General features: G+C 48.7%; 2 protein-coding genes across 2 annotated transcripts; one reads left to right on the top strand and one right to left on the bottom strand.

The window, feature by feature from the left end:
- Positions 1-1,583: 1,583 nt before the first annotated feature.
- Positions 1,584-9,825, bottom strand: MANBAL (mannosidase beta like). The gene is made up of 4 exons (XM_059862531.1): positions 9,756-9,825; positions 8,357-8,405; positions 6,473-6,667; positions 1,584-4,010 (listed from the first exon to the last, which is right to left on the bottom strand). The coding sequence occupies exons 3-4, from the start codon at positions 6,620-6,622 to the stop codon at positions 3,903-3,905; spliced, it is 258 nt and encodes an 85-aa protein (XP_059718514.1). The 5' UTR covers positions 6,623-6,667; positions 8,357-8,405; positions 9,756-9,825; the 3' UTR covers positions 1,584-3,902.
- Positions 9,826-19,326: 9,501 nt separating this feature from the next.
- On the top strand, positions 19,327-22,632 carry GHRH (growth hormone releasing hormone). The gene is made up of 5 exons (XM_059862402.1): positions 19,327-19,412; positions 20,236-20,367; positions 21,034-21,138; positions 22,136-22,273; positions 22,569-22,632. The coding sequence occupies exons 1-5, from the start codon at positions 19,333-19,335 to the stop codon at positions 22,630-22,632; spliced, it is 519 nt and encodes a 172-aa protein (XP_059718385.1). The 5' UTR covers positions 19,327-19,332.
- The last annotated feature ends 1,801 nt before the right edge of the window (positions 22,633-24,433 follow it).

Genomic DNA, 24,433 nt, shown 5'->3' with positions numbered 1-24,433 from the left:
CCCATTTCCTCACTGCAGTCAGTCTCTGATGCCTCATGAGATTAACAAACAAACAACTAAATCAATACAGTCATCTCAATCCCTGCAGGCCACAGGCTGTGAACAACACAACTTCTGCCTGAAAGAGGTATCAGTGTGGAAGAGATGCTCCCAGGAGAGAAGTCCAGCACCCCAAAAATTAACACACACACACACACACAGGAGAATGGTTGAGCAGTGCTCTGGCAAACAGATAGAGAGCAGGTCCTCCCTTCCTACAACTTCCTTCTGGTCTCCTCAAGCATTGCCAGATAGCCTGACCCTCCCTAAACCAGGCACTGAAGGAGTATTTTCGTTCTTTGTGACAGGCTGGGGAATAATCTGAGTTTATTGACTCCCAAGGGGGCTGCTCTGCAAACATCAGTGTCTGAGGGCCTGGGGCTCTCCAGCCCTGTCAGCAGGGAACCTCAGCAGAATCTCTGCTGAGAGAGGAGTGTGTATGAGAACGAAAGTAAATTAGGTCTGAACAAGATTAACAGGGATTTAATTGAACTATGTGAACTGGAACTCCAGTCACGAGCTACTTATTAGTCTGTCTCAGGGATTGTGCTGCTGGCTCTGGGGGAGCACAAGGATGCATTGTGAGCCTGGGACAGCTCCAGGGGACAGCCATGGCCACAGCTCTGGAGAGGAGCGTGGCCAGAGAGGCAGAGCTGCTTGAATGTGATCAGAATCAGGGGAAAGAACTCCCAAATCCCAGCCACGTTTCTTCAGAGCTGAGGCATGTCCAGCTGAGGGACAGGAACTCTGTGACACACACCAGCAGAGGAACTCCAGCCCTCAGCCAGCTCCTGGCTTTGGGTGGCAGAGCAAGGTGTGGCTGCAGAGGTGCTGCCTACTGGCAGGTACCTGGAGACAGACCTTTGAAAACCTCCCCTTCAATAAAATTGACTTAATGAGGTCTTCAGCTCCCTTTGGGATGTTAATTACAAAACAGCCTGGAGAAAAGTGCTTGGGAATTAAAGGAGTCGCCACACTAGTCCTTCTGTGCTTTGGTTTTCTGGTGAGAGAACCAGCAGGCACTTGCCAGAGCTTGGCTACCAACAGCCAACACACACTTGCCAGAGCTTGGCTGCCACATTGGTCTCTCTGCAGCCAAGAAGAGCCACCAGACAGCCCCATGCTCCAGCCATGCAAACCTGGGCTCCTGAAAATCCCTTTTCCCAGCCTGCTGAATCCCCATCCAATCCCCTGCTTGCACTGTCAACAACTGATGCCTTTATGGGGGCTACCTTCAAGGGGGCTCTTAGAGCCAAAAACCTCTCATGGGGGGCAGATTGATTTTGTCACTGGCTGATTTTCTCCCTCCTTCCAGGAAGGTGAAGCAGTGTTAGGAAATGGTTTGCTACTTCCAAGTCAAACCCAGATACAGATGCACACATGCCTGACAGTATTAACTAACCAATTTCCCACAGATTAAAGGATCTGAAAGGATTTCCCTTAATGGATCATTTTAATGAATAGGTTATTTATGTCCCTGTGTTCCTATAGTCTGGGAAATCTGGCAGCTTTCACAGTCAATGTGAGGGAACAGACAGCACAACTTTAAACACAGATTTCTTTAATAACAAATATTCTGATGGCATTTATTACACATTTCAGGATAAACTAAAATACATGGGTTATTGGTAATCTCTACATACTCTAAGTTCAGCAAACAAGAGCATTCACATTGGTATAAAGCTGTCAGGAACAGACTGGGGAATTTATCTTCATCCCTCTTTCCCCCAACAAAACCCAACCCCAACATCCATGATTTCTACTGAGCAATGAGTGAGCCAGCCTGCAAACAGCTGGATGTGGACATTGATGTAGCAGCTGCTATTTCAGGTAACAGCCACACAGTGCCCACTGCTAACTGGTTCTGAGCTGCAGAAGTGACTCTGTATTTTGGATAATGTGTGTCCTGTGATTCCATTCCAGCACTAACCCCCTGCTCCAGGTAACCTGCAGAAAGCTGGAATTTACATCCAACCATTCTCATGGATTAAAATGGAGAGAGTGATCTGCAGTACCTACTCAGGGCTTTTCTTTGCCCTGCAGATCAGAGACAGAGCACAGGTCCATCATGGAAACTCATGGCACAACACTGTTCTTTGTTATCTGCGTGGGAACTTTTTGTAATATTTCTTTGTACTGAGAACTTAAAGCAACTTTAGAGTGCTTGTATCTCCTATGCTTTGTTCTGTCCTCCTGGTACTGCCTTCATGTAGCTCAAAAAAAAAAAATTAAAAAGCAGAATTTAAAGCAGAACTCCAAGCTGGATTTTAAGAAGTGCAACTTGGTGCCAGCATTCTGGCTAAGAGCATCAGAGAGCCTGGAGCAGGGAAGGCAGAGCCACACTGGTTCTGGGATCCATCTGTCACCCCCACCTACAGCAAGAGTGAGCAGAGGACGTGGCTGGTCTCAGCACTGAGGGTTTCTGTCAATGTGCTGCTCACCTGCTGGTAAAGAACACACACCTGGGCTCACCAGGCATCTGTGACTCGAGGATGGGAGTCTGTGTATGCAAAGAGGATCACAGACTTGCAGCCCTGCCAGGGAGAACCCTTCCTTCAAAGCTGCTCTGAACCCTGGGTGCGCCTCAGAGAGCAGGTTCTCCTCCCATTGACTCACTCCTGATCAAACAAACCAAGATGTGAGCTGGCATCAGGAAGCCTGAGCTGCTCCACAGAGACTCCGTGGCTACCTCACCACCTATCTCCTTCCAGTCCTGTCTAGCCATATTTAAATCCAGGATTGTCCCTGGGCCTGGAGAGCCAGAGCCTGAAGGAACACAGTGTCTGTGTCTCCTGCCATGGCACACAGCTGGCCTGCCACCCCTTGGATCTTCAAATACCTCATCTCCTCAGGCTGAGAAGGAGTTCACCCTCAGGAGGAATTCAGCCAGAAGAGATGGAGCAGACTGTGGCAGGGAAGGCTGGGAGGGCATTTGCAAGGGCAATGATCCCCAGCTGTGCTGAAAGAGGGCCATGGTCAGGGCTCAGCCAGCTGGCAGAGGGTTCATCCATGGCACAGGGAGGCAGTGCAGGCTGATACACCACCAGTGCACCAGGCTCCCACCTCGGCAGCTCTTCTCCAGCACACACTGCCTGGTCTTCCCAAGGTTCCAAGAACAACTTCCCTAGCACAGGCATTAAATTCTGCACCTTCCAGAGTCAAATTGTTTCCTGATTCTTCTTGTCATTGCAATCCCCACCACAGCCTCAGTTCCCTGAAATGTACCTGCTTTCAAAGGTGGGAATGGAAAGGAAGAGTGCATGGGTGGGGAAACAGCGACGCTGGGGAAATGAAAGCTTTCATCTCCAGCAGTCTGGAATCTGGTGAGTTATTACCTAAAGAATTAAAGAATATGACAAAGGCATTATGATTAAGCCATAAAACGTAGCTATGTATTTCAGACTAGATGACAACAGAGATGAATACAAAGCTGTGTAGTGTGGCATTCTTGATCCATTTGATCCCTCTGCCTTCAAAAAACACAAACACAAACCGGTATCCAAAGCAGCAAACTCATGCTCCACTTTCCACAGGAACTTCACTACAAATCCCAGCCAGCAGGAAGGAGGCAGGCCAACAGCCCTCTCTACCCACCAGAACTGGAAGAAGTCACTTTAAAGGTGACTGACACATTAATCAAGTCAAATGAAGTCCTGGATATGTGAAGTTCTCTTTGCTTGTAAGAAATCCATGGCAGAACCCCAACCCTTCCACTCTTCTAAGATTCTTCTCCCTTGCCCCTGAAAAGTAAAAGATGGCAATGCCAGAAAACCATTAAGAGAGTTAGTTGCCTTTGATGCTGTCTCTGAGGAAGCACAATTATAGGTGGTTGTTTGGTCTTGGGAGGCTCATCAGTCACACCTCTATCGTTTCTTTTTGGTTTCCTTCTTAGGTTTCTTGCTTATCTGTGGAGCAGTTGCCTTTGGCTTCTTCACTGGCTCTGAACTCTTAGGCTCAAAACTGTCAGAGTCCTACAAGAATCAATTAAGAAACAGTCAATAACCAATTTTTTACCATTTGCTAACAGGTTGCTTTGGGGATTCAAGTATAAACCAGAGGAAACAGGTGCTGGGTATCTCTGTTGGAACACGCTGATGTCAAACTGAGGCCACATTTAATGAGACTCAAGCAGCATCATCTCTGCTCCTTCTGCATGTGCTTTTTGATGAGTGTGAGTTTCTGCACAGAAACAGCTTGTTACCAGAGATGGCACTAAAAGCTTAAATATCTAAAACAGGCTTTGGAGGAGAAAAACTTTGAAGGCAAGAAGAAAATCAACACTAAATGAAAACTATTTGAATTAGGAAAAGATAACATAGTATCACCAGGATACATGGAAACAGTCAGCAGGCATTTCTGCCAAACATTAATCACTATCATGTGCAAGACAAAAAAATATTCCCCAAAGCAGCAGTAAGGATATAAAGTTCAGAGCCTCTAAAATCCGAGGAGGGAATTGCAGGTAAAGCTTCTTCACCTGGATTAACAAAATACTGAGATGTGATGCTTGTTTCCTTCAGAGAAGATGAGAGATAATATTGCAGCCATGGGAAATAAAACCTAGTTATCTTGTGAAAACACAAGGGAACAGCGCCAGTCTCCTCTGAGAAAGCACACACATGCAGATTGCCTCCTTTCATTAAATGCCTTTGAGTATAAATATTGCTTTAGCATCTTGGGTTCTCTCAGCCTGAGTGTGCCAACTGGAAAAGGACACACAAAAAATGGCTGAGCAAGACGTGCGAGTTCCAAGCTTCCCAGCCAGAACTCCAGACAATGGAGGGGGAGGCAGCATCTGACAGTGTCCTTTTAATCAAAGAGCTTGGTTCAAAGTCTCTCAAGTTACTGGGCTATTACAGCTCACATGTGTGTGGCTTTCCAAGGAAGGAGACTTGGCTGGCTTTCCAAAGCTGTGATCAGTGCACAGGGAGCTGGTTGTTACTCAGGGATGCAGAATGCTGCTGCCATAACGTGAACACTGCTGCCTTCTAATGTCCAAACTTCAAAGTCTGAGGCTCCAAGACAGCAAGTTCCCCAATATCCTACACAGACTCAATCATCATTCTCAGGATCTGGAGGGGCAGTCTATGGTGTTTATGGTCTTGTAAACAAGTCATATATAAAGAGGACAGTTTATATATGGAGAAAATAAAAACTGGAGTATGCAAACATCAAGGCATACTACAGATGTAAGCAGTAAAAGGTCCTGGAGCCTTATCATTTTAATTGGGGGCTGGTCTCCAGTTTCCTACTTCAGACCAAAGCTCTCACTCTTTTCGACTTTGAAGAAAATTGGGGATACCTGGTGTTTCTCAAAAATTTACTGGGGAAATGATGGACTCTGACAGACAGGTGCTGGTGGCTGCAGAGTAACAGTGCAAAGGTTGGACTCAATGATCTTGAAGGTCTTTTCCAACCTAAGTGATTCTAAGACTTGCAATGCCACTGCCTGTTCATCCCCCTGCTGGGAGCTGCAGCTCCTGTGGTAGGACAAGCAGGAGGGGGCATGACCCATGGCAGGACAGCATGACATCACATCACACCAGCAGTTAAAGGTGGAAAAATTGGGTCATGAACTTTATCCTTCCCTCTGTGCCTCATCCTGAGGCATTCCCTTCCCCCAAGAGGCTGAAATTTTCCAGGCTTCCTCTGCACAGGAGGGAGCAAACATGGAAATAAAGAGTCTGAAAACAAAACACCCCATGCTGAGTTGTTACTGAAAATATACCATCAACATCTGTATCAAAGCACCAGACTTGCAGCACTGAAATACCTGTCCCCAGCACCAAAGACATTTTTCTCTTTAATGAAAAAAGCCAGGCAGATGCAGGACATCCCCCAGTCTAGAGGAACAGCTCACCTCAACTTCACCTCAACCTTTCCCTTTCAACTTCTCCTGTGCCAACTGCATCAAAGGACCCTTGGGCACTGGATGGGATGTCAGTCCTGAAAACTGCTTTCCTCACCTTTGGCATATACTAGAAATTTCACCTGCATCTTGCTTCCAAGAATCACACACAAACTTAAGGCCAGAGCAATTTCCTGAAGGCAGGTCCTGCCAGGGGATGTCCTGCCTGGCAATTAATGAAGGAAATGAGCAGCAGGATGACAACAATATGGGTTGGGACAAAGCCTTCTCTCAAAGCCAGGAACTGCACATGCATTTAGCACCTTGTCAGTGCTTCAGGTTGCTTTCTTCACTGATATTAAGAGAGATCCTAGCTCAGATATTTGTTCCAGACTTTCCTATCTGGAGGTAAATCACAAGACAGAAGCTGGAGGTGGGAAAGCCAGAGGGAAGGAAGGAGACTGAACAATGAAACTGTCACCAATGCCAGGGGCAGCTGTGTCTCCATTAGCCACTCAACATTCCCTCCCATCCTGTTTTCCCTGACTCTGCCCATTTATATCAATACTAAAGAGCACTACTCACTGCCTTGTGGGACTTGGACACGGGCAGGATGATGGCAAGCACACAGATCAGCTGGAAAATGGCTCCAAAGAAGAGTCCATAGCGTAGCACGTTCTCCATGAACGTGGGCTCAGGGATCTCAGGTGGGGAGAAATCCAACTCTGCAGCCATTGTCAGTGCACCCTTCTCCTCTACTGCTCTCAAGAAGAGTGGTTACTGCAAGGGGGAAAATACAGAGCAATTTTTTTGCATCATTCTTTCTGGCATTCGCTTTCTGTTATCCAAAAATGACAGACTTCCTCATGGAGTTTTGAAGATACTCTTGATCTACTGGAGCAGTAACAAAAAGGAAAATGAAAGCTGTGTTTAATTTGGGTGTTTGTCACCTGCCTACAAAAATAGCACTCAACTCCTGGTATTAGGCCATTTGTGGGTGAGGAACAGACAAAATATGAACCATGTTCAGGAAACAATAAGGGAAAAGCTTAATAAGCAAGAATAAATTTCTTCCTGAAGTTGATCACACATGCAAGGTGATTACTACTTATTTTTGATTATATTGTCTCTGTGGTCACAGCCTTGTTGTTTTAGATGCTGTGCAAACCCAGCCACTTAAACCTCACAGAAGCAGAGCTGTTGAAGGCAGAGGAACAAGTTATGTGTAGAAATGTAAGTGTGGCTTTAGTGGCTGGTTACACTAAGCCCCATACAACTTAAAACAGTCTCCCAGGTAGTTTGTGGCAGAGTTAAATATTGATCTCCTGGGTCCCAAGCTTCTCAGCCATGAGACCATCCTTCCTTCCTCCCTTTACCTTTTGCTAATGGAGTTGTCAATTTGTCCTATGAATGAGTAATGGCTTTTTACAACGAGGGAGAACTCTCCTGCCAGAACTGCTAGAGTAAGCCTCAGGAAGTCCCCAAAGGGAAATCCAATTAGTCTGAGATGCCATCACACTCAGCTGTGATTAGTGCCCCACTCGGTTTTCCTGACCTGGATGCTCCCAGTGTGCATTCCCTGGATCAGCACTGCTCACTGAGAGTCACAACTCTGTACCACTGAAGCTGGGTGTGACTGAGCTTGTGTGCTGAGTTTAACCCCTAGGAATTATCTCCTAAGCAGGAGGTATCTCTGCATTTCTCAGGCTGGGAGGAGGTTGTTGCAATCTGCAGTTGTGACCCAGTCCAGAAGGATGGTAAAGGTGGCAAATCCCAGCAAAGTAATAATTGATAAATTTGAGAATCAACTCAATGTCACTGCACAAGAGGCAACTATCACTCGGTGACACACTAAAGGGAGGGGTAAATAAACTACAAAAAATAATTATTTCATTTTCATTCAGCCAAAATACAGAAAGTTATTTTGAATTTTAAGACAGGAGAACATTTCCAACTGCACAGACTGCCAGCCACTGGAATAGAGAGACTGGAATCTCTGCTACTGGTGATTCAGAAGAGCAGATCAGATAAGCACTGGCCTGGGATGGGTGTGGGTACATACAATTCTGCCTTTGAACCAGGAGATAAGAATAGGTGACCTCTTGAGGTCATGTCGAGGTCTGTACTTCAGTGAAAGAAAATGTTTTAGATTTTGATTCAATCTCAGTCAGCAAGGGCTGTGTGGGACCTGCAGATGAAGTCAGGGCACACACTGACCCACCCAGGCTCAGCCAGTCCCAAAGGCTGCTCAGTGCTGTGAACAAAGCCTGCATGCATGTGGCTCATCCCAATTGCTTTTGCCTTTTAAATCACCTCTCCCAGCCCACTAAGGCAGCAGTTCCTAAGCAAGACACAGAATCACCTCTGAGTTGCATTTCTCATCTGGATATCTTTTGAAAACATCATTGTTGCCTGCCCTTGGCCCCTGTCCTCAAACACAGCAGGAAGGGAAGTTCCTTCATTCCTCACCTGGAGTCTTCTCAGGACAAATTCCTGCTGATAACCCCAATTCACACACCTGAAACACAACACACAGAGATAAACAGGAAAAGGAAAACAAAAAATCTCCGTCCTCATCTTCTACAACTCTCCCCTGCTTTCCCCTTTTCTAGCTCACCCCCCTGAGGGCATTAGTAGTTCTCTAACAAATCCAGGTGCCATGGCCAGCACCAAGAGCTCTCCTGCAGGCTGGCAGCAGCTGCCACCCCCATTTGAAGCAGTATCCCATGAAACATGGCCAGAAAAAACCTGGCATCGTGCTCCAACCAATTACAGCAGTGTCCTTGCTTGCTCAGGCAACCCACACTTGGACCACTGATTTTCCTGCCATCACTGGAGCCCAACTCTGAGCAAAACTCCTCAATTTTAAAAAACTCCAGTGGTTCACACAATGCCCAAAGCCTCTGCCTTGCACCTAAACCAAGAGGTCTCTGGATGATGGAGCCTTCCTCCCTGTTGCCAAGAAGCTCAGTTTCACCACTTAATCCTCAGATGTTATACATCTCTTCTCTACAGGCTGTCAGCTGCCTTTCTCCTCAGACCACCTCATCATGGCCACACTTGAAGCAGCTTTTCCTAAATTGCATTTGAAGATCAATACTCCTCTGTCAGACCCTGAGAGGGAGCTGCCCTTGTCCCCTCCAATTTATTCCCAAGGTTTGATACCCAGTGAGTGAGCTGGAGGAGAGGGCAGATCCCTCCTCTCCCCAGAGCCAGCCAGGCTCCTGCTCAGGGACAGCACCAAAGAAGATGAGGCTGTTCTCCACGGCTCAGGACCAGATCCTGTGATAAACAACCAACATATCTCCAGGGTCAGGGCCGTGCACCAGCCAGGAGAGACTCAAACCTTTCTTCTTGCTGCACTGTGTTTCCTAGCTGATGCCTTCACCTGGCACTACATAAACAACTGGCAGAGGACAAAGCCACGGCAACAGCTCAAGTAATATGTATTAGCTTCTTCGTGGGGTGGAAATAAAATACAATTAAAGACTCCGTCAAAGGAGGAGGCAACAAAAGCTCAGGCTGGAATTTTTAAATGGCTTAGGAGGTGTCGGGATGGAGCCTGGGCAATTTCTACCGGCTGTTCCTGCCCGCACCGCTGGATCCATGGCCGAGGAGCCCAGCTTGAGACAAGGGGCCTGGGGCTGGCAGCTGTGGCGGAGCAGCCGTGCAGCCCCCGGGAGGGGACACCGCTGTCCCCATCCCTCCATCCCTCCGTCCCTGCCGGGCCAGCCCCGCGGTGCCGCCCGGCCTCGGCAGGACCAGCGAGCCCCCCTCGGCTCTGCACTCGTCCCCGGGGCGATGCTGAAGCCACCGCTGCCCCTGGCCAGCGCCCCATGCCCGCAGCACCCCGCACGGCCCCGCTCACCGCCCGCTCCGCTCCGCTCCCCGGCCCGCTCCGCCCCGGAACGGCTTCCCGGCCGCTGGAAGCGCTTCCGGCCCCGGCCCGGCCACCGCCCGCCCCGGCACCGCCCCGGCAACCGACCGTGACAACCATCCCGGCAACCATCCCGGCAACCGACCGTGACAACCATCCCGGCAGCCATCCCGGCAACCATCCTGGCAACCATCCCGGCAACCATCCCAGCAACCATCCCGGCAACCATCCCAGCAACCATCCCGGCAACCATCCCAGCAACCGCCCCGGCAACCATCCTGGCAACCATCCCGGCACCGCCCCGGCAACCATCCCGGCAACCATCCCAGCAACCGCCCCGGCAACCATCCTGGCAACCATCCCAGCAACCGCCCCGGCAACCATCCCGGCAACCATCCCGGCACCGCCCCGGCAACCATCCCAGCAACCGCCCCGGCAACCATCCCGGCAACCATCCCAGCAACCGCCCCGGCAACCATCCCAGCAACCATCCATGACAACCATCCACAGCAACCATCCCGGCAACCATCCCGGCAACCATCCCAGCAACCATCCTGGCAACCATCCCGGCAACCATCCCAGCAACCATCCATGACAACCATCCACAGCAACCATCCCGGCAACCATCCCGGCAACCATCCCGGCAACCATCCCAGCAACCATCCTGGCAACCATCCCGGCAACCATCCCGGCAACCGCCCCTAGCAACCATCCCAGCAACCATCCCGGCAACCATCCCGGCAACCATCCATGACAACCATCCCAGCAACCGCCCTGACAACCATCCATGACAACCATCCCAGCAACCATCCATGACAACCGCCCCAGCCACCGCCCCTAGCAACCACCCTGGCAATCACCCCTGGTGACCATCTGAGCAACCGCCCTAGAAACCACCCCTGGCAACTGTGCCTAGCAACTATCCCAGCAACCATCCCTAGCAATGGCTCCTAGCAACCATCCATAGCAACCACCCCTGTTAACAGCCCCTAGCAACAGCCCCTAGCAACCACCCCAACAGCCGCCCTCTGCGACCACCCCACACCCCCTGTGCTGCGTTCCTAGGGGCAGCCAAAGGGTCGTCGGGGGCACCAGGGGCAGTGGGGGCCTGGGGGCTCCAGTGCCATGTTCCTCCAACCCCCCTGAGGCCAATCAGCCCCATGGTGCCTGGGCCCCAGCCCAGCTGTGGGAGCCTGTGGGTGCCCAGCCCCTGGTGGGTCACAGAATCCCTGAATCAGTGAGGCTGGAAAGGATCCCTGAGGTCACCAATCTGACCTATGAGCCAACACCACCTTGTCAACCAGAGCAGGACAGAGTGCCATGTCCAGTCTTCCCTTAAACACCCCCAGGGACAGTGACTCCACCACCTCCCTGGGCAGCCCATTCCATGTCTAATCACCCTTTGTGTGAAGAAATTCCTCCCAATGTCCAAGCTAAACCTCCCCTGGTGCAGCTTAAGGCTGTGTCCTCTCATCCTGGCTGGGTGCCCATAGCAGAAGCACCCCAGGCCTTTACACCTCAGGCTTAACGTGCTCACCCCCTAAATCCCTGTGAGGTTTTTAATCCCACCACCAATTATGTGGCCATTCTGTCCTGGTGGGTTTCTCTTTATCCACAAGGTTTTCATCTGCTCCCTTGACGTATTCTGGCAGCAACAATTAAGATGTGCTTCTGGCTTTGCTGTTGACAGGGACTTTATTTTTAATGTCCTGTCCAGTTTCCAGCTCTGAATTGGAGATGGCTCCATAGGATGAGATGCAAAAGGGGAAATGCCTTGGGCTCTGTTTTTCTCATTTATGGTATTTAAGGAATCTGATTTGTTTTGCGCCCTTTTTGTAACCCTAAATTATCAGAAGTGCCAAGCTGGTTTTTCTGTAGAGCTTTATTACCAGAGAACCAAAATACTTTGGGGGAAACCTAATCAGTTACTTATTTACTGAGGAAGTAAGGTATGGCATTTGTAATAAAAGGATTTTCTAGGCTGTTACCAAGCATTTGAATTAAGTGGATATTAATGATAACAATTTCAAAGATTTTTAGCAATTGGATTAGATAACCCTCCATGTTTTTTAGTGCAGAAGACATTACAGACAACTGGAGAACACTGCTGAGTGAATGGCAGAAGCCAGAGACATTTATACATAGAAACTTTTCTGGCATAATAATCCTAAGAAAAAATTACTCTTAAATGGAGCTTCTCCTGCCCCTGGTGAGTGACTAAGGCATAATGCCAGAGCTCAGGAAAGCAGTAAATTCTGCCCTTTCACCTTCTTTCCTCTCAAACTCTAAATGTTTGGGATGAAAATAAAACCACTGAGAAGAAAGAAATAATTATTGAAAATGTCAGGAGGGATCTTATCAGAATGGATTAACAGACAGATTAAATTCTTCCCAGTATTACCAGTACACTGAATGTGCTGGTGCTGCTGCCCACACACCTTCTCACAGATGGAGTTTGCAGGCAAAGGGGAAAAGACCCTTGTTACTGTATATTTTATTCTTTTTCTTCTCTCCCCAACAGAAAGGGCACTGCTCACTCCAAGCAGAATTAGGCAGGGGGAATGTGCAGTTTTTAGGCAGCTCCTGCCCCTTCTCTCCCCCTCTACTTCACCCCAAACCCTCCAGGCCAGGAGTGCCCCAGCCTGGGAGCCACAAGCAGGTGGTGCCATCAGCCCACTGTGGCTCCCCACCCTCCACAGCACCACTCTGACCCACTCCTTGCACCTGACTGGGAAATGACAAAAAAAGGGAAGCTATTTATTAAAAAAAAGGGGCAGATTTTCCCAAAGCCAAGTGGGTTTCAAAGCTAAAATTGATTAAACAAGTGGACATGGCAATTTTGTCAGCACTCTGTTCTAAGCAGGGGCAATGCTCAGGCAAGAAGTCGTTCTCCAGATCCAAGGAATCCTTGGCTTTTTTTAGTCCTTTCTACATTTCTTTTTTTTGTGGTATTTCCTGCTTGTCTTTGCTGTGAGGCCACTTTATTACCACTCACTGTACATGATCCTTGTGCTCCAAGGTCTTGTCATCCTCAGGTTGCACATTTGTATTCAGCCAGGAAAAAAATTACTCACAACTGCTGTCATTTCTCATCCCTTACTGGAAACACAGCCTTCCTCATTCCCTCTCCACAAACCACATTTTGCCTTCTTGATGCCAGTACCATCTCACTCATTCAGTCTTTTATCAGATTTTTTTAAAGGATTGAAGGTGCCTCTCTCTTCACTGATTCTTGCTGTAATGTGCTGTGTAGCCTTCTAGCCAAGGCTCCTTTCCAAACTGAAATAAGAGTGGTAAGACCAAAAGTGAGCTCCTTAATTACTGACATTCACTGCTGGCATCTCAGCTCTGTCTGCCACGGCTGGAGGAGGAGGGAGATGGTATTTAGAGAGCCAGAAATTCAGGAATCAGTAACTCCCAAGCCTCCAGATGAGTGTAATGTGCTGAAACTCCTGGCAGTTCACTTGGGTGATGCTGAAATGCTCCAGAGCTCTGCTAGGAAATAAACAGAGGCAGACAGGTATCTACAGGCTCTATAAATGGATCCCACCTGCAGAGCCCATCGTGCCTCCTGACAGATGCACATCTCCCAGGCTGCTGCCACTTGCTCTGTTGTACAGGCTCAGGGACAGCTCATGTCTGAGGATCAAGCAGGATTTTCAAGCAGGCTTTGAACACCATGAGACAGTCCTTCCAACAGCTCTTCTTGCACATTTTGAATTTCTGATTTATTTTGTCTGGTTTTAATCTGATCCCCTGCTTCAGACTCATTCTCAGAGTGCCAACAGTGCTCTCACCCACAGTGTCTCCTTCCTTGAGATTATTTTGATAAATGTTTGTATTCGGCTTCCTACCAATTTGAATTCCTCCAGGAAAAATTCTCCTCAGGAACTCTCTTGATGTTCAAAGGGTTGAGTCTGGAGGATCTGAAGATCTAAGTCTCAACACTTTATCCTTCCAAGAAGAAGAAACCAAGTCTTGTATAATTTTCTAATGGCAAGTCTCACCACACCCGCTGGGTTGGAGTTTTGGGTTTTTTGTTTCCTCCTTAGAAGGAACGGGTATCATGGGCTAAATCTTGTCTTTCTCATCTCATTTTAATTTGCTTGCCTTCCACAGAAATGCAGGATTTTTACAAAGAACTTATAAATTAAAGTGAACATAGCAGTAATGAATGCTGCAATTAAATGATTATGAATTTATTATAATGTGCCTGAGTTCTGCCACTTGGGATAAGACACTTAAACCAAAATGGGTTCCATCCCACCTCTATGGTGGCAAACCCAGGAAAAAAACATAATTTTTAGTCTTAGGCAGTTCTGGTTTATTCTCCATTAGGGCATTTGCCACAAGTTAGTCACCACCCCAGCTCTCACAGATATTTCTGCATAAGCAGCTGCAGAAGCCAGAAGGAGAGCCTGTGGAGCCTGGTGGAGAAGCTCCAAAAATGACCTGTCTGGGTCCTGGGAAGACAGGAAGGTTCTGACTGAAGCTGAGACAGGAAATCCCAGGGACAGAAATGCTGCTCTCTTTATGCTGTTGCAGAGCTCCTAAGCTGGAGGCACCCAACAGAGCCTTGAGGGTTTTTAGAAATTTCTGCTGCCTCCTTCAATTAACCCAAAGCCATTGTTTTGGCCCTTGCTGGGTCCAGCTGTGCATGGCAGGAGCCCAGCCTGGGAAGCACAAGGAGAGCCCTGGGATGATGGAGTTTTACAGAGCCTTCTGTGAGAGCAGCTCACTGGAGATATGAACACAGACAGACCACAGCTCTCCTAACCCAGGCAGGGCAGCAGGCACCTATAAACAAGTCAGTTACAGACTGATTCTCCTTGATCTGCTGATTCTCCCTGATCAGTGAAATACTGCCTGGTACCATATGCAGCTCTGTGAAAGGCAAGGGGCCAGCTGGATGGAGAATCAGCTCAAGACCAGGCTACAAGATAATACCTTGAAATAGCACTGGCTCTTGACTGGTTTAACAGCTTGATCTGATTCATCTATTCAGCCAGTGCAGCACCAAGACAGTGGAAGAAAAATAAGTCATGCTGAAAAATTAGTGCAACTGTCCTCAGACATGAGAGAACACGAACAGATTCAATGAAAGCTAACAAAAATCCCTCTCCAGTTTGCAGGGACTGCATGCAGCTGTGTGCACCAGGACCAGGATTCTGGAAAACCTGCTCTGTGTTACCCAGGAATCTCCATCTCTGGTGTCTCCAGGGGATGACAGATGATATACCTGCCTGATTTGCAAGAAGCAATGAGAGGCAATAGCAGAGTCAGACCATCACTGGGTGCTTCTGACCTCCTGCGCCCCAGCTGCACCATCCTCCCTACAATCCCTCTCTGCCACCAGCAGCTGTGATGCCACTGTGGTGCCAGGTGAAGGAATTTAGCAGCAGGCAGACATGAGCCATCTCACCTCCTGAAACTTCTTCCCATCATGGAGTCCTGCAAGCCCTCAGGACAGTCTGCATCCCCATCAATTCTGGGCACTGTGAAGTCAATATGAAAAATCTGGCAGGTGGAGCTCATGCTGACACCTCATTTTGAGCTCCTCTGAACTGTCATGGTCTTCTTGGCATGAAGGCTCCGTGCTGGCTTTAATGGGGCTTTCATGAGCCTTGTTCCACACGGCTGCTGGTGATGCAGCACCCCAGGGAACACCCCTGCCTTCTTCCAGAGCCCATCAATGGACCAGGGCTCTCCAGCTGCTCTGTGGGCTCTGTGTGGAGCTGTGAGGTTTGTGAGGGGCTGAAGCATGAACTGCCCCCCTGGTGCAGGTGTGAGTAACAAAGGAGAAGGAGGAGAAGGATGATAATCAAAGAAAAATAAAATAGCAAAAAAAGATCAACCCTCCTGTTCAGGCAGTGTGAGAAGGTACTAACGGTTAACTCACTCTCATTGTGGAGCAGAAGGAAAAAATGCAATTGCAGAGGAAAAGCGAAGTTTACCTGGCAAAGTGAATTTGTCATTCACTCTGCCAGATTACTGCTGTTATTTGCTCTTCACTCTTAGAGGGATAAAGAGAAATCGTGCAAATGACCCTGGGCTATGGGCACAGCCCCCTCTGCACACACACACAAAAAGAGGATGCAAACACAGCCTTTGAAATTCAGGAGGATAATTGATGCTCTGACGCGTGGAAGCCCACGGGACTCCTGAGGGAGCTCAGGTATAAAAGGCAGAGACGCAGCTCCCTGGCAGCCAGAGGACACCGGGGAGCTCCGGGAGTGCCCTCCCTGCCTGGCACCGCGGGCACGGACCCTGCGGGCTCCCGGAGGCAGCTCCCGAGGAGAACTTGGATTTGCAACAGGGGAAGGAGCACCTGGGCAGGAGCTGAGCCAGGAAGAGCTCGTTTTCTCCAGGAACGGTAAGCGGGAGCCTCTCTCTGTGCATTTAACAAGATAATGCCTAGTTGGAAGTTGGGCACAATTAAATTCCACTGAAATGCAATCAAAGCTGGCATCAGGAATGAGCTTTGCCAGGTGCCTTTGTGCCATATCAAGATTTGTACAAACAGGTTTTTGCACCAACTTATAGAATGAAACAACAATTGAGCTACATCATAAATGCAAACCAATGGAATTATACTATAGATGAGCTTTGCAAAACATTTAGGTGATTACCAGCTGTAGCACAGTTCTTCTCTTTTGCTATGCTGATGTGAGTTTCTTTTTCCCTGGCAAATGAACAGTGTTTTACTCACCCAGCAATGAAACTTGAGCCAAACCAAAGTGTGAGGAGGAACACAACTCTGTGTCACAGGTAATGCAAAGGCAGCCACGACGGGGCACAGGGAGGCACTTAAAAGGATTTCTGCTTTTCTAATGCAGCATTTCAGGCGATGAAAGTTTCAGCTTTATAAAACAGCAGGCATGGCAAAAGCTTCATTTCATCTACACAGAGGTGTTTTGAAGACTGCTCAGGTTGAGGTTTCAGAATTGGCCAGAGGCAGTTACCCAGCTCTCCAACATCACTGTCACAAAGCTGCTGTTCCCAGTGCACAGGATGGAACAAAGCTATTACACTTCATCTGCTGGAATGGTGCTAAAAGCTCTTCATCTTAAGGGGGATTTATTTATTAATCATTTTTTCACATGCTGCCAGAATGGGAAGGGAAGGTGTCCCTCACCTCAGGAGAATTTCGAAGGTGACAATGTTTTGCAGAGCTGTCAAGCTGCCTGCACACAGGGTGACACTTCAATTTCCCAGCTTCTCTTCTGAAATAGCAGACACATCTGGGAAGGGATGTAGAACTTTCATTTTTGATTTATTCCTGAGGGAAAAGGGGAGACAGACATACCCCAAAATCTGGAAGCAGGCTGTAGCTAAGGGAGAGAAGACGAAGCAGAATAGGGGAAGAAGAACAAAGCCAGAAGCAAACAAAAAAAATTCAATGAAACTAATAGTAGAGAAATAAAAAAAAAAAGGATCTCAAATGTTCAAAAAGCAGTTCTAGAGAAAAATCCAACATTTAAAGAGAAGCCAGAGACAGAAAGAAAGTGGTAATCAGGGCTGTGTCCTACGAAGAGGAAGGGGAAGCAGACAACATTGGGCATTTACACTGGCACTTCTCAGCTCACAGAGAAGCTTCTCTAATGCTGATTAAATCTCCTGGTTGGCACTTTCTACAAATGCTTGTGCCACAGTCTGCTGGTTCCCCCAGATAGATGCCTTAGATAATTTCCTCTATCTAGAAAGATCTGACTTTGGATTTTCTTGAAGATATTTAGGGAAGAGGCACAGAAGCAGCATGTTTTTCCAAATTCAAATGAAAAAGTCAAAAAGGACTTTTGCAGGGGATGTGTGTTTGAGGCAGCTCTATAAACCATCCTTTGCTGGAAGAGCTTCAGGGCAGATTCTAGCTGGGGACAGTGACAGACAGTGCTTGTGTTACTGTAAGATGGGATGACAAATGGAGAAAGAACAAAAAGCAGGGGATTTGTTCTAAAAGCAGAAGTCCTGTCTATCATAGTCCCTTTAATCACTCCTTGGCTCTTTGGGGGGGCAAAGTGATTGTGCAGGAGGTAGGAGATGGCACCCATGAGCACAAGGAGCTTTGCAGGAGCCAGGAGCTACTGTGCTATTCCCAGGGGAAATGCTGGGGAAGCTGCTGGTCCCATCTGGGAACACAAGTAACAGGAAACAGAGCCTGGGTGAGAATGACTTGGTGACAAGGAACCCCATTTCTTAGAGTGACACCTTTTCCATGTCTGTCTGTGCACTTCTGGCACTGCCACTAATTCTGTTTTTAACTTGCCTGGTGTCAACATCAGACCCAGAGCTCAGGTCCTTAATCAGCCTCCCCCTCTCTGTGCTGCCCTGTTCTGTCCAAGCAGAACGGAGAGCTCAGTGATGATGTTTTCCAGCAGAGAGCCTCCCTCCCTCCTCCCCCATGGGTAAAACCCACTCCTTGAAAGTTCACTTGAGCACTCAGAAGTCCAAGCAAGCCCTTTCCATCTGGAATCTGCTCCTTTCACAAGGAAGTATCGTTATACATTTGGAAGAGGGTTTTTTTCCCTCCTCTTAGGGAGATCAAACACCTTTCTGCTCTTTTCTTGTGTATAATAAGATAGGGAACAGGGAAGCTTGGTATTTTAAAGGTTCCTATCCACATTCTCTTTAAGAATCTTCTTTGAACAAAAGATCAGTCGCTTTCAATGGAAGCTCAGGAAGAGCGGCATTCACTGAATCACCTTCCTCCTGTTGCTCGCTTCCAGGGACAAAAGCTCGGCATTCAGCTGGGCATTCAGCCCCCGAGGGTGGCTGACCTCGGGCCACTCCGGCCTGAGTCATCCTCAGCCCTTCAGCCAAGCCCAGAGCACGGCTCAGCCCAGCTCACCTTGCCCCAAAGCTCGGGGCAGCTGGGGGAGCTGCTCTGCCCAGCAGCAGCTCAGCCCTTCCAAAGGGACCTATTTCAGTCCTGTCCCCTCTCCACTGAAGGAGCAGGCTGTGGTTTTGTTTGGCAAACCAAGCTCAGCACTAGCCTTTGATAAATGGCTTTGCCGGGGTACCTCTGTGCCAGTATTGCCCCTCTGCCCAGGAGTTCTGTTTGGATTTCCCTGTTTCTCCTCTGGACAGCAAGGGAGGCAGCCCAGGCACAGCCCTGAGCCCTGCAGGTACACCCATGAAAGCCCAAGGTCCCAGGGCTGGCTGCAGACAGTTCTGTGCAGGTCCCTTTCACACCCCTGCCAACTGCTGCCCTCATCCAGGTGCTTTTACAGCCCTGCAGGGGTTCCTGGGGCTCACAGCAGCCCAAGAGAGAGCTCCTCCACTGACCTCCAGGTCGGTGAGGGGCTCCCACAGCACCAAACCCTGACAGAGCAGGCACCAGCTCCAGGGATCACACACAGCCACTGCCCCCAGGAGCTGCCCTCCACGGGGACACTGTGCCACACCAAGACATCTCTGCCTTGGGAAGCACCACAGCCTCAGAGGCACATTTCCAGTCCCTTTGTGCTGAGAAATGAGCAGAGGGACTGAGAACACAAAGGTGGATCTTGGCCTGCCCTCAGTGCCCTGACTCAGGCTGCTCTGCATTTCAGGTGACTCCAAGGGGTGGAAGATGCTGGGTAAGGCCACCCTGCTCCTGTTCCTGCATTTAGTCACATGCTCCAGCTCCTCCCCTCTCTACCCAGCTCTCAGGTAAGTGCTGAGTGCTTTATCCACACTCTCACTCTGCCTCATCTCTGACCTTGTGCAAAATAAGCAGGTGCCAAACTAAAGTTGCCAGCACTTCTGAAAGCCAGATGAGCTCTAAATGTATTTCTAGGCCTATTTCTCTGCCCTGTCTTAATTTTTTGGGTACACTGCTGGCCTAGGCGTGATTTCCAAAGAAGGCAAGCACCTGATGGAATATTTCAGCCCAAACAGCTGGGTTTAGAATTGAATGCTGGGTTCTGTAAAGGGAAATCTGGAAATCTCCAGAGCAGGCAGCACCTCCAGCCCAAACACTGATAAAAATTTGTGGCTGCAGGGCACCTGCACTGAAGTCAGAACTGCAGATATTCTAGTACATGAAATCTACAGATACCTTTTAATATTTCAAGTATTTCCTTGTTGGGTCTTAGAAGTTGCAACACTGATTTGTACCTCTACAACTCAAGCCCAAAATCGAGTGTTGGCTTCTCTGTTGTGGATTTGCAATGTCCCATAGAAAATGCTTTAGCTTTGTGCCAAAGGCATGGCACAATGACACCAGAAACAGTGGGACTCTGCTCAAGGCTGCTGGGAGCTCAGGGAGGGGGATGTGTGTTTGAGGCAGCTCTATAAACCATCCTTTCACTGCTGGGAGAGCTTCAGGGCAGTTTCTAGCTGGGGAGAGTGACAGACAGTACTTGTGTTACTGTGAGATGGGATGACAAATGGAGAAAGAACAAGCGGGAGAGTAGGGAATGATGGCTAAGAAGACTGAGCCCCAGCTGGCATCTGAGCCCATCTCACGGTGTGCCTGGGGTTTCTCTTGCAGGTTCAGCCCAGGGCCAGTTGCTGGCAAGGCCATGAGCTTCCAGCTGCAGCACAGCAGCTCACTGCAGAGCCAGAACCCCCTGGCAGAGGAGCAGGAGGAGGAGGGCTTGTTAACAGACCCCGCTGAGAAAAGGTTTGTACCTCACCTGCCAGCCCTGCTGCTGCAGAGTGTGCTGCTCACAGTCTCCCCCCAGCCCAGGAGCAGCTCAGTTAGTCCCAAACCATCACCCATGTCCAGAGCCATGTCCTGCTGTCCCCACCAGTAAGGACACACTGACAGGGGCAGGCTCACAGGCCCAGGGCTCCTGCAGGGAACAGAATTTTCCACTGAGCTCTGGGACTCTATCTGTAGGGATGCTAGAGCCTCTCCTTTCCATCTCTGCCTGGAGACAGAGGATGATTATTTCTGTCTGAAGCACAGAGGACTCATCCTTACAACAGTGGCACCAGCCCAGTGGTTTGTGCTTCCCTTACTTGTGGATTTTCTGGAGCCTGGGTCAAACCATAGGCTAGAGATGTGCAGGAGGGTCCTGTCACCAGACACAGCCCTCCCAGGAGGTGATGGTGCTGCTGCAGAGCACAGGGATATCCCAGCCCTGCCCCAGATATTTCATTTTGCCAGCTGCCTCCATGTCAGGACTGAGTTCCCTCAAATCCTTTAACCCCCAACACTAATGCAGTCCAACACTACCAGGTGTTTGCTGTGGTGGCCTGCCCTGGTATCAGCCCTGTGACACGTGGGCTGTTGAGTTTTTTCTCACTGCCAGCTCAGAGAGCCCCCTGTGCTTCCTTCCCCCAGGATGCAGCGCCACGCTGACGCCATATTCACTGACAACTACAGGAAATTCCTGGGGCAGATTTCAGCCCGAAAATTCCTCCAGACCATCATTGGCAAGAGGCTTGGGTAAGCCCCAGCACCCTGCTGCCCTGGGGCTGGGTTTTTCCTATTACCCTGGGCAGTGTCTTCACACACCTGGCAGGAGTGGCTGCCTTTCACTGCAGCAGAAGCAATCTCTCCTGCTGCTCCACATCCCAAAGGGCATCCTGCATCCCTACAGTCTTGGATACCCCTAATCACAGTTATCATTAAGCAGCCTAATTAATGCTTTCCTCCAAGGCTGTAAGCATCAGATCAGCTGAGAGTTCTGCTGCAATACCAACAAGCAATAATATTTGCTGGTAATATTTGCAATGATCCTTCATTGGTAGGGAACCTGTAGAATTTGCAGGCAACCCCAACAAGGGAAGAGATGAGAATCTTGACTCCATGTTTCAGAAGGCTGATTTATTATTTTATGATATATATTGTATTAAAAGAAAATTATATACTAAAACTATTCTAAAAGAATAGAAGAAAGGATTTCATCAGAAGGCTGGCAAAGAATAGAAAGGAATGGAATGATAATAAAATCTTGTGACTGACCAGAGAGTCTGAGCCAGCTGGACTGTGATTGGCCATTAATTAAAAACAATCACATCAGACCAATCAAAGATGTACCTGTTGCATTCCACATCAGCAGATAATTATTGTTTACATTTCGTTTCTGAGGCCTCTCAGCTTCTCAGGAGAAAAGAGCCTAACGAAAGGATTTTTCACAAAATATGTCTGTGACAGGAACCATTATCCCTGGCCTGGTCTGAACACAGAAATCAGCCTCTCCATTACCCTTGGCTACTTAGATCACTGACTGCCACTGAACAAGACCAACTGGTCAGATGCAAGACAGCCCAACCCATCTTCTAACACAGGAGCAAATACAGTGACCAGTTCCTTGCTGAAATTAAGCAGGGTGTGCTTAGGCTCAGTCCCAGCAGGCTCCCTTTCTGTGTTGAGCCAAACTTGGAGTGAGGGACAAAAAAGCATGTCAGAAACAAAGAGGTTTCTCATCTTCACCCCACAGAAGCAGCGAGAGCAGCCCAGGGGAAGGGCTGCAGGAGTTCCTGAGCAGGCGCCAGTCCGACAGCATCCTGATGGACAGCCAATACCAGCAGCAGATGGTGCTGAGGGACTTCCTGGGAGCCATCCTGCAGAGCCAAAGGTGGGTGGCAATCCAGGTCATCCTCTGCTCACTGCAGGAACACAGGTCCTTATTACTGCCTGCCTTCCAGGTGTGAACCTACTGAATTAAATGGCATTTCAGGAACAGTCAGGGAAAGAGTAAGGCTGACCTCACAAGCAGGGTGCAGACAAGAACAGCCTGTCCTGAGCCAGCCTGCACCACACAGCAGCACATCATTCTGCTGTCTTAACCTTGTAATCCAGTCAAATAGTAGCAGAAAAGAGAATTTCTCTCTTGATCCCAATGATGCTATCCCTGTCCTCTTCCTTGACAGGCCTCAGGACATTGACAGCAGTGGGCTGGAAGGCTTTCCCAGCACCCTGGCTAAGCTCATGTAAATTCTTCTCCCTTTTCCACCTCCCCATGCTCTGGTGAGTACCATTCCCTGCTCAGCCCTGTGCATAACTCACTGCTGCTGTACTGCTCAAGGTTTGAAGGTTCTCCTTCAGCAATGCCAGTTCCCACTGCTGCCCATGAAAAAGGTGCTTGCTGCAATTTAAGGGGGGAAAAAGCTCCCAATCAATATTGTCAAGTACCTAAAACCCTGCTAGTTTGAACAGACAGAACACAAGTGCTGTGAAGCTGCATGTGGATGTCTGGCAACAGGCTTGCAGCAACCCAAAGCAGCCTTGCAAAGCTATCTGAGATAGAGTGCCTGAGGGTCTAGGCCAGGCTCAAGGCAGATAAAAGCCTTTCTCCAGGAGCAGAACCTGTCTCTAGGTCCCTGGGACCTGTCAGGTTTTCCCAGCACTGGACAGCAGATAAAGTTTTACTGTTTTCTGTATCCCTCACTCCTGAAAACAGCCAGCTGGGACTTGAATTATGTTCTAAATCTTGCTATTCCTGAGGCAATGGGAGACAGCACACCATCCATCCTTGGGAATGCCTTCACTTGATCAGCTGTCCCACAGTAATTCAGCCTGTCCAATCCTTCCAGCTGGGGTGTGGAGAGATCAGTGTGCACACTAAACAAAAGAGGGGCTGGGGAAGAGAGGGAAGATCAGAACTCTACATAAATCACAGCTGTGGATTCAGCTGGGACAGCATAATATTCCAGCAGGTCTCTTTCCATGCTTGACTTGGTTACCTTTCCACAGATAAGGTCAGTCAGGAAAAGCCTCCAAAGGATGAAAAAATTTCTGTGTGTGCTTATGAAGTTTTCTGGTAATTCTCTTTTCCTCCTCTTTCTGTCTAGAATAATTCAGAGCCCATGGACCAAACTGTACAGTGAGCCCTTCATGGCAGTGAAGACACTCCCAGATGTGAGCACCTGGAAACTGATGCATACACTCCTCAGATGTGATCAAAGGAACACAGTGCTGAGGCACTACTTCATTAACTCCAGCCTTTACAATTTAACTCCCCTCTTGAAATACTGCTTTGTACTAAATCAGAAAAAAGCCCACCTCTGTGGTTGAACCTCAGGCTGCTTTACACAGAGACTAAAACAAGAGATACACTTGTAATCCTGGGGACATCCTGTGTGCTAATTAAGGTTTCAAATCACAAAGTGTGGCAAAATTTCTGCCAAGTCATCTTTCTGTTTGAGGGCCTGATTAATAAATATGAGGCCATCAAAAGGCACCTTTAGGCAACTTAGTAAATTGATTACAGCATTCTCTAAATTGATGCTGATGGCACAACCACACACAGCAAGGATCAGGGTGAGGTGAGAGATGAATCCACACATCTCCCATTCACTGGAAACACTGCCCAGGGCTGCTGCTGCCTGGCTGCCTGACACAGAGTCCTGGCAGCAGAATGAACTCTAAAATGCTCAGCTATGGTTCCTGCTCAGCCTTGAGGAGTTCAAGCTGAAGTTACAGCTCTGCCAGAGCTAAAGGAGATCCCTGTGCATCAGATTGGGCTGTCACTGTTTCAACTCAGCCTCCTGCTCCAACTGAGTTGAATGATCACAGTTCTCGGGCGGATGCTTTAAGTGTTTTAAAAGGAGTAAGGTATTGGCCCAGTGATCTCATACAGCTGCTTCCTCCTTTTCACCCCAATCCCCCTGTTGTTTGTGTAATAATTATGTCTTCAGCAATGTAAATAACACCAGGATGGGGTCTGCTCTCCCATCAGCAGCAGGAAATAAGAGTCGTTTGAAATAAACCTGTCCAACAGCAGGTCAAGATGGCT

The sequence above is a fragment of the Haemorhous mexicanus genome, chromosome 18, assembly GCF_027477595.1.
Source record: "Haemorhous mexicanus isolate bHaeMex1 chromosome 18, bHaeMex1.pri, whole genome shotgun sequence".
Classification (NCBI taxonomy): Eukaryota; Metazoa; Chordata; class Aves; order Passeriformes; family Fringillidae; genus Haemorhous; species Haemorhous mexicanus.
The sequence above is the reverse complement of the archived record's forward strand: the minus strand, read 5'-3'. Positions and strand labels throughout refer to the sequence as shown.